Source organism: Chinchilla lanigera, unplaced genomic scaffold (assembly GCF_000276665.1).
Source record: "Chinchilla lanigera isolate Chin_1 unplaced genomic scaffold, ChiLan1.0 scaffold00019, whole genome shotgun sequence".
In the NCBI taxonomy this organism is placed as follows: Eukaryota; Metazoa; Chordata; class Mammalia; order Rodentia; family Chinchillidae; genus Chinchilla; species Chinchilla lanigera.
This window is the reverse complement of record NW_004955420.1, coordinates 25,692,815-25,705,843: the sequence shown is the minus strand read 5'-3', so window position 1 is coordinate 25,705,843 and position 13,029 is coordinate 25,692,815. Positions and strand designations below refer to the sequence as shown.

The window sequence follows — 13,029 nt, the reverse complement described above, 5'->3', positions numbered from 1 at the left end:
TTTTAAGCAAAGTCTTTCACATTTGTAGTTTTGAGGCTGCAAAGTGTGGAGACTTGCTGCTTTTTCATGTCTTTAGGCTACCTTTTTTTTAATTGTTTTTTGTTTTTTAGCAATGGAGATCTCTTTAGCTCTATCTTTGCAGTCTACAGCTTTACTGGAGCTTTTTTTTTTTTTTTCTTGGCCAAACTCACAACATTTAAAATCATCTGAGCTGGGGATATAACTCAGCAACACAGCACCTGCCTGGCAAGCGCAAGGTCATGAGTTTTATTCCCAGTACCAAATAAAATAAAATCATCCTACTGGGCTCTTTGCTCTTGAATGCTATGCCACCACCTCAACATTTGACTGCCTTGAAATTTTTTTGCCAAATTAATTAGTCTACCGCCCTTAATCTCAGTCTCAGGCAAAATCTCTGGACACAAGCAAAATGCAGACAAACTTTTTGTCAAGCCATAACATATATCATCTAGACTCTAACAACCACTGCAGTCCCTTTTTTTAGCAGAAACCTCTCGAACTAGGTTTTTATCAGCAGGACTTTTATCAGCCTTCTGGTTTTTTGAGCTCTGACCAAAATCTCTCATACAGAACAGCCAAAGGCACTGTAGCACTTTTTTTTTTTAGGTGAAATATCCAAACCTTTTAAAACATTTTTTGCAAGCCATCTTTAAAGGTTCTTGAACCACATGGTCAGGTATACTCACAGCAATGATCCCACTCCTGGTACCAAATTTTGTCTTGGTTACTTTTTTTGTTGTTGAGACAAAATACTCAACACTCAAACTTAAGGGAGGAAAGGTTCACTTAGCTTACAATTTGTGGAGGCTTTAGTCTAAAATCAGCTGGCTCCAAGGCCGGGTGGCAGAGCACAGGGGCAACACTTTAAGGTGGCACAAGACAGCAGAAGCAAAGAGAGCAAAAAGGGGAGGGAACAAGCCTCTTTTCCCTCCTTGTATTGTTTGCAGGCTATCTGCCCACACCCGCACCATCTCCATGCCCTCCTCTTGCACAGGTCAGGATGTAGAACTGTTGAATCACTTAGCCAAGGCTCTAGACTCCTCAAGTTGACACAAGGTAATCAACCATAACACCTGGTATCTCAAGAGGTGGCTGTCTGTGAATGAGAGGCTTCCTTTGGAGACTGTGTGTGTGAGATCCAACCATCCCACCACACCTACCTCTCTCTCTACAGAGAAGTGAGGCTCCATGTTGGACACCAAAGACCCAATCAGTTTTTCCCTCTGGGCTCTTGAGGAATGGGCTGACAGCACAGTAGTGGGGAATGAACTAGGTGTGGTTTATTAGAAAGAACAAAGAAAAGCTCTGTCTAGCCGAGTGGGGTTCTGATAGAGGACACCATGGAAGCATCTACATCTAGGGACTTATATGCAGCCTTTAGCATGTGAAAGAGGCAGTTTGTCAGTGGCAGGTGTCACCAGATGCCAGGTATGTGGAAATGCAGGTATGCAGTTGCTGCTGTTGTAGGCTTCTTGTCCTCAGTAGAATATCCCTTGCATTGCAATTTCTTGAGGCTTACATATCTCAGTTCACTCATGCCTTCAGTTTACCCAGGACATTGTCCTAATCCTCCTACCATCCCTCTATCTCCTGGTCTCACTTTCTGATCTCACTCATAGTATTTCTGATACAGCTTTTGACATATGTACTAGAGAATCTCCAAAATGCCCAGACTGTTCCTCACGTCTTTGCTGGGTGGATGAACTATCTGGTGGATGAACCAGACGCTGCTTAAGGGCAATTAAGCAGAAGCAATCCTACTTAATTATGAGATTGTTGTTTCTTCTACCACAGGGACCAGTGGGATGGAGACCTACCCAGAGGAAGCAGAGCTGGAGGCTGAGTTCTATAGGACCACAACCTATGACTATGTGTTTGCATTGCCTTGTTTCAAAGTCAGCATCAGGGATTTGGGGGCCCAGTTCCTACCCCCACTGTATTCCCTGGTGTTCATTGTTGGCCTCCTGGGAAACATGGTGGTCATAGTGATCCTCACAAAGTACAGGAGGCTTGGAATCATGACCAACATCTACCTGCTCAACTTGGCCATTTCTGACCTGCTCTTCCTCTTCACACTTCCCTTCTGGATTTCCTATGTTGCATTGAATAAGTGGGTGTTTGGACATTTCATGTGCAAGTTCCTGTCTGGCCTCTACTACGTGGGCTTGTACGGTGAGATCTTCTTCATCATCCTGCTGACCATTGACAGGTACCTGGCCATCGTCCATGCTGTGTTTGCCCTGCGAGCCCGGACTGTGACTTTTGGTGTCATAACCAGTGTCATCACCTGGGGCCTGGCAGGGCTAGCTGCCCTCCCTGAATTCATCTTCCATGGGACCCATGAGCACTTTGAAGAATTTGTCTGTGGTCCTGTTTACCCAGAGGAGGAAGAAGACCACTGGAAGCGTTTCCAAGCTCTCAGGATGAACATTTTTGGTCTCGCACTCCCTCTGCTCCTTATGGTTTTCTGCTACACGGGAATCATTAAAACCCTGCTGCGATGTCCCAATAAGAAAAAGTACAAGGCCATCCGGCTCATTTTTGTCATAATGGTCGTCTTTTTTATTTTCTGGACACCTTACAACCTGGTTCTCCTTCTCTCTGCCTTTGAAGTGACCTTGTTGAACAACTGTGAGCAGAACAAACAGCTGGACATGGCCCTGCAGGTGACAGAGGTGATCGCCCACACCCACTGCTGTGTCAACCCCATCATCTATGCCTTCGTGGGAGAGAGGTTCCGGAAATACCTGCGCCACTTCTTCCACAGGAATGTGGCTGTGCACTTGAGCAAATACATCCCCTTCCTCCCCAGTGAGAAACTGGAAAGAAGCAGCTCCATTTCTCCATCATCGGGGGACCCAGAACTCTCCGTTGTGTTTTAGATCTGGTGCAGAAAGCCTCCTAAAAATGGACTGGGCAGGAAAAGCAAATGCATAGTTAGCTGCATTGATCTCTCGGCTAGTCCTCTGAACTTGCAGCACAAAGCTGAAGCTCTTGAAGTCGTTACAATACACACGATGGTGCCAGCGTGTGCCCACTCCAAGGTCATCACCAGAGGCCACAGAATGGGCAGTTTTCTCATCAGCCAAGAAGACCCCTGCTTGATTCCCTGAAGAGCTACCTAAATTTTAATGCACCTGTTAGATAGCTGTTATGCTTGGCCCCAAACAAGTAACATATTTTGTAACTTAGAGCTTTACTTCATCCAGCTATTAACATAAATGACACATTGCACAGAATGTAGTATGTTACCTGCTTTTTTCCTGACATGCTTCACTCTTTCTCTGCTTTACGAAAGGCTCTTGTGTGTTTGTATGTAGGAGGGGTTGTATGTGGATAAATATTCCCAAGCAACATAATAGCATGCCACACCAGTTCTAAATATTCTTAACAGATCATTATTTTCCTGTTTATACTAAATGACCAGATTTCTCATGAGTGACTCCCACAAGCCAGAGGGTGCATGCTGTCCTCTTAAATACCAGTCTCTTGAGGCAGAGCAGGTCAAGGGCCTCCCCTGTACATGAGTGCCATGCATGGACGGGGGAAAGGTTAGGCTCAAAAGGGCTCAGTGGCTGTCGGCTTTGCCCTGGGACCACACTTTGAAAACTACTGCTCTGGTCAAAAGGCTCCTAGAGACACTCAGACTTATCACTGAAACTAAAGATTTCATGATAGTCAGAGGGAGATGCCAAAGGCTCCATGGATGTAGTTGTGCTAAGGATAAAGAACAGTCATCATGGTGCACAGCTGCTATGTCATCTCCACAACCAGGTGGTCTAGTGGGGATTTCTAGTCCTCCAGTTTTACTCAGCTGAGCTCTCCATGAGTGTCTGTATTTCATACCGTGTACTAGAAGCTGCGGGAGACACAAAAATGAATGGAACTTGGGTGAGGTACATCCTAAGGGGAGGAAATTCAACTTCTAATGTAAAAGTATTTTTTAAAAGGAATGGCCCTCATTTCCCTTTCTTCCTGCTGCTTATAGCTTCTTGGGAAAGTAAGTTCTAAGTTTCTGTTTAATATGTGCCTCTTACTAGCAAGCACATGTGACAGCGTCAAACGAGCCCACCAGCTATTCATTCAGCTGTCAGGTGACAGGGACGCAGGGCACGCACTGCTTTAGCTTCAATGAAGATGCAAAAATATAAGACAAACTACGACAGCTGTGCTTGTCAACTTGATCAGTTTGGGAGCTACCCAGGAGATTCTCAAAGCACATTTCTGAATGTTTCTGCATGGGTCATGGGGGGTGACCTGGGGACTACATCTGGTCCTTTGTTTATTTTTCTCTGACACTTCCTCTGTTTTGCTTCCTCACCTCCGTGAACTAAATAGCTTTGCTCTGCCATGATATTCTGACTTACAGCCAGCTGATCATAGATGGAATCCTCTGAAACCACCAGCCAAATAAGTATCTACTCCTTTAACTTGTGAGTGTCATGTATTCTTTCCAGCAATAAGAAAGCAGACTAATATTTAAAAATTAGTACTGAGAGTGTAGTTGTTGCTGTATCTGTATCTGACGATGTGGTTTAGAAGCCTTTGGAAGTGGTTTGTGGGAGGAGTTTGCATGGGTTTGGAGATTTGACCTAGAGAAGCCCTAAAATGCTATAAGAGCTCGATGGGTAAGATTGATAGTAAAATGCTGTAAGAGCTTTATGCTCAGTGCTCTGAGAATCAGAATGCTGATGGGAATGCAGATAATAAAGGCCAGGCTCAGGAGGTTTCAGCTGGGAATGAGGAACTTATTTGGAAGGAGACTAAAGGCCATGAGTGTTACACTCTGGCAGAAAAATAATTACTGTGTTTTGCTCATATCCTGAGACTCTGCACAAGGCTGAGATAAAGGTGGTGGACTCACTGATCCAGTGGAGGAAATTTCATAGCAGCCCAGTGCTCAGGCTGTGTTATGAGTACTTCTGTCTGATTTATAGTGAGAATTAGGAGAGCAAATTGGGAGAGCAAAAAGCAAAACAGAAATATTTGAAATTGGTAAATTTTAGCCTGAAGGGGACCATGCATAAAGAGATTGGTACCATGAAAACACAAAAACAAAATAAAATATAAAACCCAAATATTTTTAGCATGGACAAAAAGGAAGATTTTAGGAATCAGCAAGGCCCCCCGCCCCACCACACACACAGGCTCAAGGTGCAAAAGTGTAAGGCTGTCATTTGAAAAGAGAGTCTCTGGAATCCCTGTTACAGAAGCATCACGTAGTGAATTGGTTCTCCAGGATTCCACTTCATGGTGCTCAGCCATCCAGGCAGTCAGAAGTCACTGCAGCCATGGTTCAAGGGGTTCTGGCTACTGCTCATACTGGTGGCAGACCAACGATGTATTTGTTGGGTATTTTGTCCAGGAACTGAAAACGAACTAATACATAAACACAGTCCCTACTCTCATTAACCCTTCAGTCCAGTAGAAGGTACTGGATAAGAACAGATGATTTCAGTGCAAAGGGATAGACACTTACTGCCATGCCTGGGCCAGGAAAGGAAAAATCATTTCCAGTGGGAACTTGAGGGAAGAAAGACTTACTTCATGGAGGACACAGCCCCTGAGAAGTCTCTGACAAGCAGGCAGGATTTAGAAAGGGAAAGAATTTGGGGGAAGACACTTTAAGTCAAGGAAATGTCCAGCTGAAAGATAAGATAGGAGAATATGTACCTGTGTAGACAGTAGGGTGTGAGGGACAGGTGGTATCAGTCATGAATTTCATGCCAAAGATCATGGGCTTTGTTAGGAAGGAACAGGGAGGGTTTAGAGCAGCGGGGTAAAACCATAAGTGCTGTGCATTAGGAAGATGAATCTGGTAACATGTAGAGCATGGACCGGAGGACCCAGAACCACAAAGGTGGTTAAGTTAGAAGCTGAATGCAAACGTGGAGGCAAGGAACGAACGTGGCTGATAAGAGAAGTACAAGGAGCTCCCAGAGAACAATTGGACCACAAGATAGCATAAAGGAAGAGTCACAGCCCTAGGAGCAATATATGATTGATTATAAAAGTCAAAGGATAAGACAACATATTATGTGTGCACTGGTCAGCTTTGTGTTACTATAGTGACATGCCGGAGGCAATTCTCTATAAAAGACAAAAGGTATTTAGCTCAGGTTCTGGAGTCTAAGATCCAGCAGCACCACAGCTGTGGGCTTCTGGTGAGCATGTCAGATGGCAATATCAGAGAGCCCATATTGAAGTGAACCTCTTACATCACGAACCAGGAAGCTGCACAGAGAGATGCACCAGGGTCTACAATCCCTTTAAAGGGCAGCTGTCTGTGACCAAAGGATCTCCCCTAGGCCCAACCTCCTAAAGGTCCACAGCCCTCCCAGTACTGCCACCCTGGGGACCAAACTTTCAACACATGGAGGTTTGGGGGACACTACCTGATGGAGACCACTACAAAGTGGCTCTGAGCAGGATTTAACATTAAACAATTGGCTTTCCATGTTTACTTGTGAGTTGTCCGAAGCTTAGGCACCTTGTCTGGAGATGGGCAGTGGACTCATAGTAAGTAAACCTCTATGAGTCACTGGTCACTGCTGAGGCCTGTATTGTCCTGTGAAGCTGTGGTGATGCCTCAAAGTACAAGGTAAGGCCACAGCTGAAGATGTTTGACTCCAACTCCAATTAACTAAAAGGAGACTGCAGCTGCAGGCTTCACACTCCTACAATAAATGCCAACCTAAAGATAAGGTAGTTCTCCTGATTGACATAATTTACTACTTGGGAAAATATGTGCCAAGGTCCTGCTCATGTTTTCTTGAGTATCTCCCTCCTTTGTTTGAAAACCAAATAAATACAGGCTGCCCAGAAAAGTCTTTGTCTTAACCCAGAGAATGTCGAATTTTGTAAGAGAGTTGGACCCTCCTGGAGCCCTAAAATCATTTTAATTGTCTCATTTATTTAAGCCTTCTAGTCCACTCATTTGGGAGATTGTGGGCCTGATCAGCCCACAATAACTAAGAGTTCTTAACCTGATAACTACCCATATTCAAAGCCTATCAGTATATTTAAAACACATACATGCACACACACACACACACACACACACACACACACACACACACACACATTTTTCTTTGTACTTAGATGCACAGACCATCTCCTAAATGATATCAAAGAAACCAGTGGCAGTAGGTGCCTTGAGGAGGGACATGGGTGGTTGCAGAACAAGGCCAGGAAGGTGGTCTGTGCCTTTTGAATTTTGAGCCATGAGACACGTTACCTCTTCAAACAAAACCTAAGAATTACATTTTATAAATAAAATGCTATGCTGCTAGTCAAACATTCAGCTGTAGCATCTCACTCTTCAACCTGGTACAAATTCTTTGACTTCTTTTGACTCTAGTTTCTTCATCCATATAACAATGCAGCTGGATTAGGTCATTTCCATGCACCCGGTAGCCCAAGTAGACTGTGATCTTGCCAAAATAGTAAGAACTGGAGGTACATTTGCCATTGTCCACTAGGGTGGACTCGGGTGGCGCCTGCTTCTTGGGTCATATGCTTTCATGCATTCATTCATTCATTCAGCAAACACTGGCAGAAGTTCCCAGCTGCGTCCTGAGGAAGCAACATTGAGCACACCACAAACCCTACCCTCAGGGCTCACTGTCACACTTGACTGCACAGTGCTCCTGTCCCCCACTGCCAGTGTTCAAGGCCAGGTCTTAAAGAGGAATTGCCAACACCTAATTTTAGCCCAAATGAGATCCATGTCAAAACCAGAAAACGTGTTTCCCCTCCCAGCCGAATTTGTGGCAATGTCTGTACATGTCCTCAGCCGGCCATTCTGTCTGTCCCCAACTTCAGTGAGTGGCCCTGATGTCTCTCACCATTGTCCCTACCTGAAAGCTCTATTTGCGTAGCACAGGAAGTGAACTTTGGAGCATTCTAAACCATGCAACAGAATCTCAAGTTGGCTAGGAGACTGTGAAGTATTTTTCTCTTTTTTGTGGTTCAGCCAGAATGTGAATTAAACATTTACAAATGTAACTCTAAGCCACCGGTTCTCTCTTGCATCACGAAGTAGCGTCTGCCCAAAGGTAACCACAAAGGATGGATACAGGAGCTTGCTTATTCCTGGAAGCTTTTAGAAGCTTGGAGACCCACACAAAGTCACACACAACCAGCTCACAAATCCAGTGCATTCTATTCAGCTCCAAGCCCAGCTCTGCCCCATAGCACAACATGGGAAGATAGAAGTATTTTGAAACCAGTCTTCTTATCACAAGGCATATGCAGCTATCAAGCACTTGAAATGTGGGTTAGACGACTAAAGAATTTTAAAACTGTATACAATTTAATTAACTTTGGATTAAGTAGCCAGTGTGGCCAGTGGCTACTGCTTGTGGTTTGGGGCAAAGCATTGGTTGCTTTGAACCTGCTGCTGGGCCCCTCGCCTCCCTACACAGGAAGCTTCCTGTGGCCAGCAAACATGTGACCTGGACCCTGTATGACAGAGGAGGGAAAGGTGGTTGATGCAAAGAGAAGGACCTATTTCTAGAAAGCCTGCTCGAGTTCAGGGGAAGGGACCCATCGGACTCATAGGACGGTAATGAAACGAGCTGGGTGCCCAGAGGGCCCTGCCACGGAACATAGGGTGGGGAGGCTGGGGAAAGGGACACAGAGCAGCTGACCTCCCGCTTCAGTGGGGTTCCCCAGGCACAGACCCTGAGTAAGAATTTGAAAGCAATGAGCTTATTGGAAACAAGCAGGGAAATCCAGGCAGGATGTGGGGAAGGAAGTAAAGCAGGGGCAGATGCCAACAAAGGGCACACACAGCTGGGTGGGGTGGGGGTGATGCGGTTAAAGCCCCTAGAAAACTACGGGGCATAGGGTCACACACTGCTCAGCTCTCTCATGCCGGGGCTGGGGGAGCTGGGGTGCTGCACCCCCTGTTGTCCACCATCTTGTCCAGCACAGGATTTCTTCGGAGCACCTCGTCGCTAGTTTAGGAATTGTCAGTGGCAGCCTCTGTGCTACCACTACAGACTAGTACTTGGCACAGACGACCCCTAAAATATTTACTGTCTCCTCCCCTACGGAAGAACTTTCCTGAGCCCCGGTAATCCACGCCCCCACACCCCTTCAGTCTCTGTGTGCACAGCCACACCACAGAGACCAGTGGCGGGGAAACACCCGTGGACGGCGAGTTGAGCAAATCTCCTGTCAGTTCTACCCCACCTCCGATGCAGTTCAAAACCAGCAAACTAGAGTTAGCCTGCGTGTTAGCCCACAGTTGCCCACGGATGCAGAAGGCCAGCGGTCGAGACCAAGATGTCGCATGGGAAGTCACTGCAGCAGCAGGCTCCACAGATGCCAGATCCCAAGACAGAACTGCAAAAGCAGATTTCATCATTCTTGAGACCCCCACCCCCACAACGCTTACTGGGGACAAAGGGATTGGGTGACGAAATTGGGAGGTATTTAGAAAGGTTCTTTTTAGAGGGCTGCTGAGGACTAGGTATGCCACCCATTCTGGACAGGAAGGAAGGAAGGAAGGAAGGCTGGTGGGCACCTGCTTCTACCTCAAAGCAGGAAAGAGTCAGGCCAAGGGGGCCACCACTCGAGGGCTTGGTATGAGTCAGCATGGCTAAAAGAAGCACCAAGTCTGACTCACAACCTGGAAATCTGGACACTAGCGCCAGCTGGCCTGCTGTGCAGAGGGTGAGGCGGCCTCTAGGTCGAATGGCTGTGTACTTTGGCAGTCAATTTTGCCAAGAATAGTGAATTCTATCCCATGGGCCAGAGGAGACAGAGCCACTGGAGGCCTCAGAATCTGCGGCTGCTCTACAGGGACCTGCGGAACGTGAGTGTGCTGTGAGCAGTGGCAGGAGCCTCAGGAGGAATTGGGGGACAGTCAGGGAAAGTTCACTTTCTTAAGTCACAAACTATGTTGGACATTCCCAGGGATGTCTCCAGGCATACCACAAAAGCAGCCCATGTGTGAGAGGGTCGCCTCTTAAACACCGGCCAGAAAGGGTGATGCAGCTCAGGACAGCCAGTCAACCCTGCACCTTACTGCCTGCGACTTTCCTCCCTTCACCCACTCAAACTCAGCAGGAGGGCCCGGAAAGCTGGAGAAGGAGCAGGAATGTGGGTAGAGAGAGAAGTAGGTAGATCAGGACCCACTCCTGTCCCCAGCAGGTCACCATCACTCCCCAGCTGGGAGGGGGAGGGAGAGCTAAATGTCAGATGGAGTTGAGTTTTGATTCTCACATGGGGGTGACTCTTCCATTTCTGAATTGAAACTCCGTCCTGTGATGACTTCAAATGAGCATGGGGCTTTTGTACCTGGGTATCATGATGCAAGTCAGGGGACTGCCGGGTTTTCCCTCCAGGTGAGGAGATTCAGCCTCTGGTTCAGTGTAATGGGACAGCGAATACAAAAGTAAGGTTGGCACTCACGGGTCCCGTCCATTCAGTACACTGGGAGCAAATCAGAGCCCCGGGATTTCAACTCTGAGGTCCAGATGCAGCTCACACGAATTTGCATCACTCCTCACACAGGTATGCACTTCACCACAGAAACTGTGAATGAAATTTATGAACCTAGATTTTGCCTGTTTCAGGGTTAGCTTTTCCTAACTGGGCATGGGCTGGCCCACGGGGCACTGCTTCTTGCTCCTCAGCAGGAATGGCTCATGCAGTCTAGACTTTCTGGAGCTGAGGGAAGGCTCTCCCTGTTGATGAATATGTTTCCTCCAGGCCCACTTAGAGCTTGGCCCGATGCACCCCAAGATTCAGATCAGCTCAGTCACACCAGCTCCCGCTGCAAGGCGAGGCATGAACACTAGGGGGCGCTGGCCAGCAGCAGTGCTGCAGCCACACCCAGCCCTCTGCCTCGTTCAGTAAGCTCCTGTGCTGGGCGGGAGGTGAGATTTTGATGAAGTTACGGCAAGACCCTGGAATGCCTAAGTCTGACCTTGTCCCCCTATGTCACAAAGCTGTAGGGGATGCCATCTGTCCCCAGGAGCTGGACACAAGTTCCTGCCCTTGCTCACTTCGGGGAGCTAATTCTCCCTTCTCCCTGCTGCCCCCTTTGTAAACGGTCCTAGTACACAACGCTCCCCAAATTGTCCCGCTGAAGTGTGGCAGCTCTTTCCTGCTGAGGCCCTGAGTGACCCAAGGAGCCACATATAACACAGGAAGGGAAGTTGATCACAGAGGAAAAGATACAGGAGGGGCAGGGAGGTGTCCAGGGCGGGCTTCCTGAAGGAGGAGGACAGCAAGCAGAGGCGGTGGGGACAGAGCACGCTCAGGACCCATAGTCGGTGTGGGGCAGAGACACTGCAGGTTGGGAGCTCAGAAAGGCAGGTGTGGAAACAAGGGCACTTTGATGTCTGTATTAAGACCTTAGATTCCACTTCCTTGGGGGGCCTTGGGGTGTGATGCTGTTCAGGATATCGGGAGGGTTACTGGCTCACAGTGGCCCTGCTGTGGCCGTGACCCTGTTTTCCCCAGCTCCTTCTCTGGACTTGTTTGATTGATCCCAGCCTGACCCAAGGTAGGTCACTTGGAATCAAAAACTTGAATGAAGACACAAAATGGGTAGGAATGACTAATTCTATGCCTGTAGCCTCGAGAGTTTCCATGAGCGTCCAGGGCTGAGGTCCCTGTCCCTCCTGGTGGTCATTACTTTTCCATTCTATGAAGACCCACTGGAACTGTGCCCACACAGTTACACTTGGCTGAGGTTCGGGATACTTACTCATCCAAATTAACAGACATAGAAATGAATACCTGCAGACATCAAACTTCTGAGGAGGGGGCAAGTAGGTAAATGAGTTGGCAGAAAATGAGACTCCCCTCCAAATTCCAAGATGGCAAAATGGTGACCCATGTGAATGCTCCACAAAACAGCCAGCCAGGCTAGCACCTCCAGTGCGTGTCTACTGAGGACAGAGCCTGCATAGGAGGCAGGCAGGGGCTGCTTTCCCCCAGCCTAAAGAAGATGCAATGCCAGAGGGCAGAGAGGCTGGCCCTGATGGCACTGAGCCACCTTAAGCAATGCTACCCAAACACTGAACCTTTTGTCCCCATAAAGTGAAAGTTGGAGCCTCTCTGTGACCATGTTAAAAAATCTTTTATTATTTGAACCTGCCAAATTAAAACTGTTGGAAATCAGTTCAGATCTGGATTGGCAGGTATCTTAATTGTAAGATGAACTGAAGTCACAAATTTTCCAAAATGCTTGTAGGAAAAGGAGTTGATTGGGACAGAGTGAGGACCCACGAGCCTGGGGATATCTAGCAGGATACAAAGGACCCGGGAGCCCTGCCCCTCCACTACCTTCTGGCCCACTGTCCCCTACACAGGTCTCTCCTTAGGAAGCCATTTTCCTTGACACGAGAAAGTTCCCCAGTCACCCAGGTCTTGCTCTTTACTGTTGCTCTACTAATCAACAGCTCACTTGTGGATCTGAATTCAACATGGCCTGCAGTGAGATGCAGAATCAGGGCAGGGGAGGAAATTCCACAAAGAATTGTAGAAATTGGTCCATGTATATTCTAAAATAATATCTGGATTTGGGTTCTAAGAGTATTTAATAAAGGTAGCAGAGCAGAAGTTTGGATTCGGCTGAATTTCCTGACAGCATCCACAAAGATCGCACTCCAGGGCTGCAGGTATAAGAGTTGCTGGCTAGAATTATACAAATCTGGTCCAAATTCTGGCTGATCCCAGGTGAGTGTGTGAAAGGCCAGGACTCTGTGGGATAAGCCAGAGGAAGATGGGGACATCCATGAGGATTCGGGTTCTTAGCTTCTTTCTCTTGTTATGGAGACAGAATTAGGGAGAGAAGGTCATCGGAGATGATGGTGGGAGGGACAGCAGTAGGAATGCAATCCTGACATCAGAAGAGGGGGGAGTATATGAAGTGTGGACTTCTCACCAGCTGGACAAGATGTAGGTGGCCACTGTAAAGGCCACTAGAGAAAGGACAGTGCTGAGGCTCAGGCAGAGATCTGATGTCTGGAACCTGATATATGTGTT

The 13,029-nt window shown here is 47.4% G+C and overlaps 1 protein-coding gene across 4 annotated transcripts in view; it reads left to right on the top strand.

Moving 5' to 3' along the window:
• The window catches only part of Ccr3 (chemokine (C-C motif) receptor 3), a 20,353-nt gene extending 17,426 nt beyond the window's left edge, over positions 1 to 2,927 (top strand). For all 4 annotated transcript variants that reach the window (XM_005383453.2, XM_013513483.1, XM_013513484.1 and 1 more), the window contains one exon: positions 1,816 to 2,927. In XM_005383453.2, coding sequence (XP_005383510.1) covers positions 1,816 to 2,903 — 1,088 coding nt within the window. In that variant the 3' untranslated portion in view covers positions 2,904 to 2,927. The remainder of the gene's footprint in view (positions 1 to 1,815) is intronic.
• The last annotated feature ends 10,102 nt before the right edge of the window (positions 2,928 to 13,029 follow it).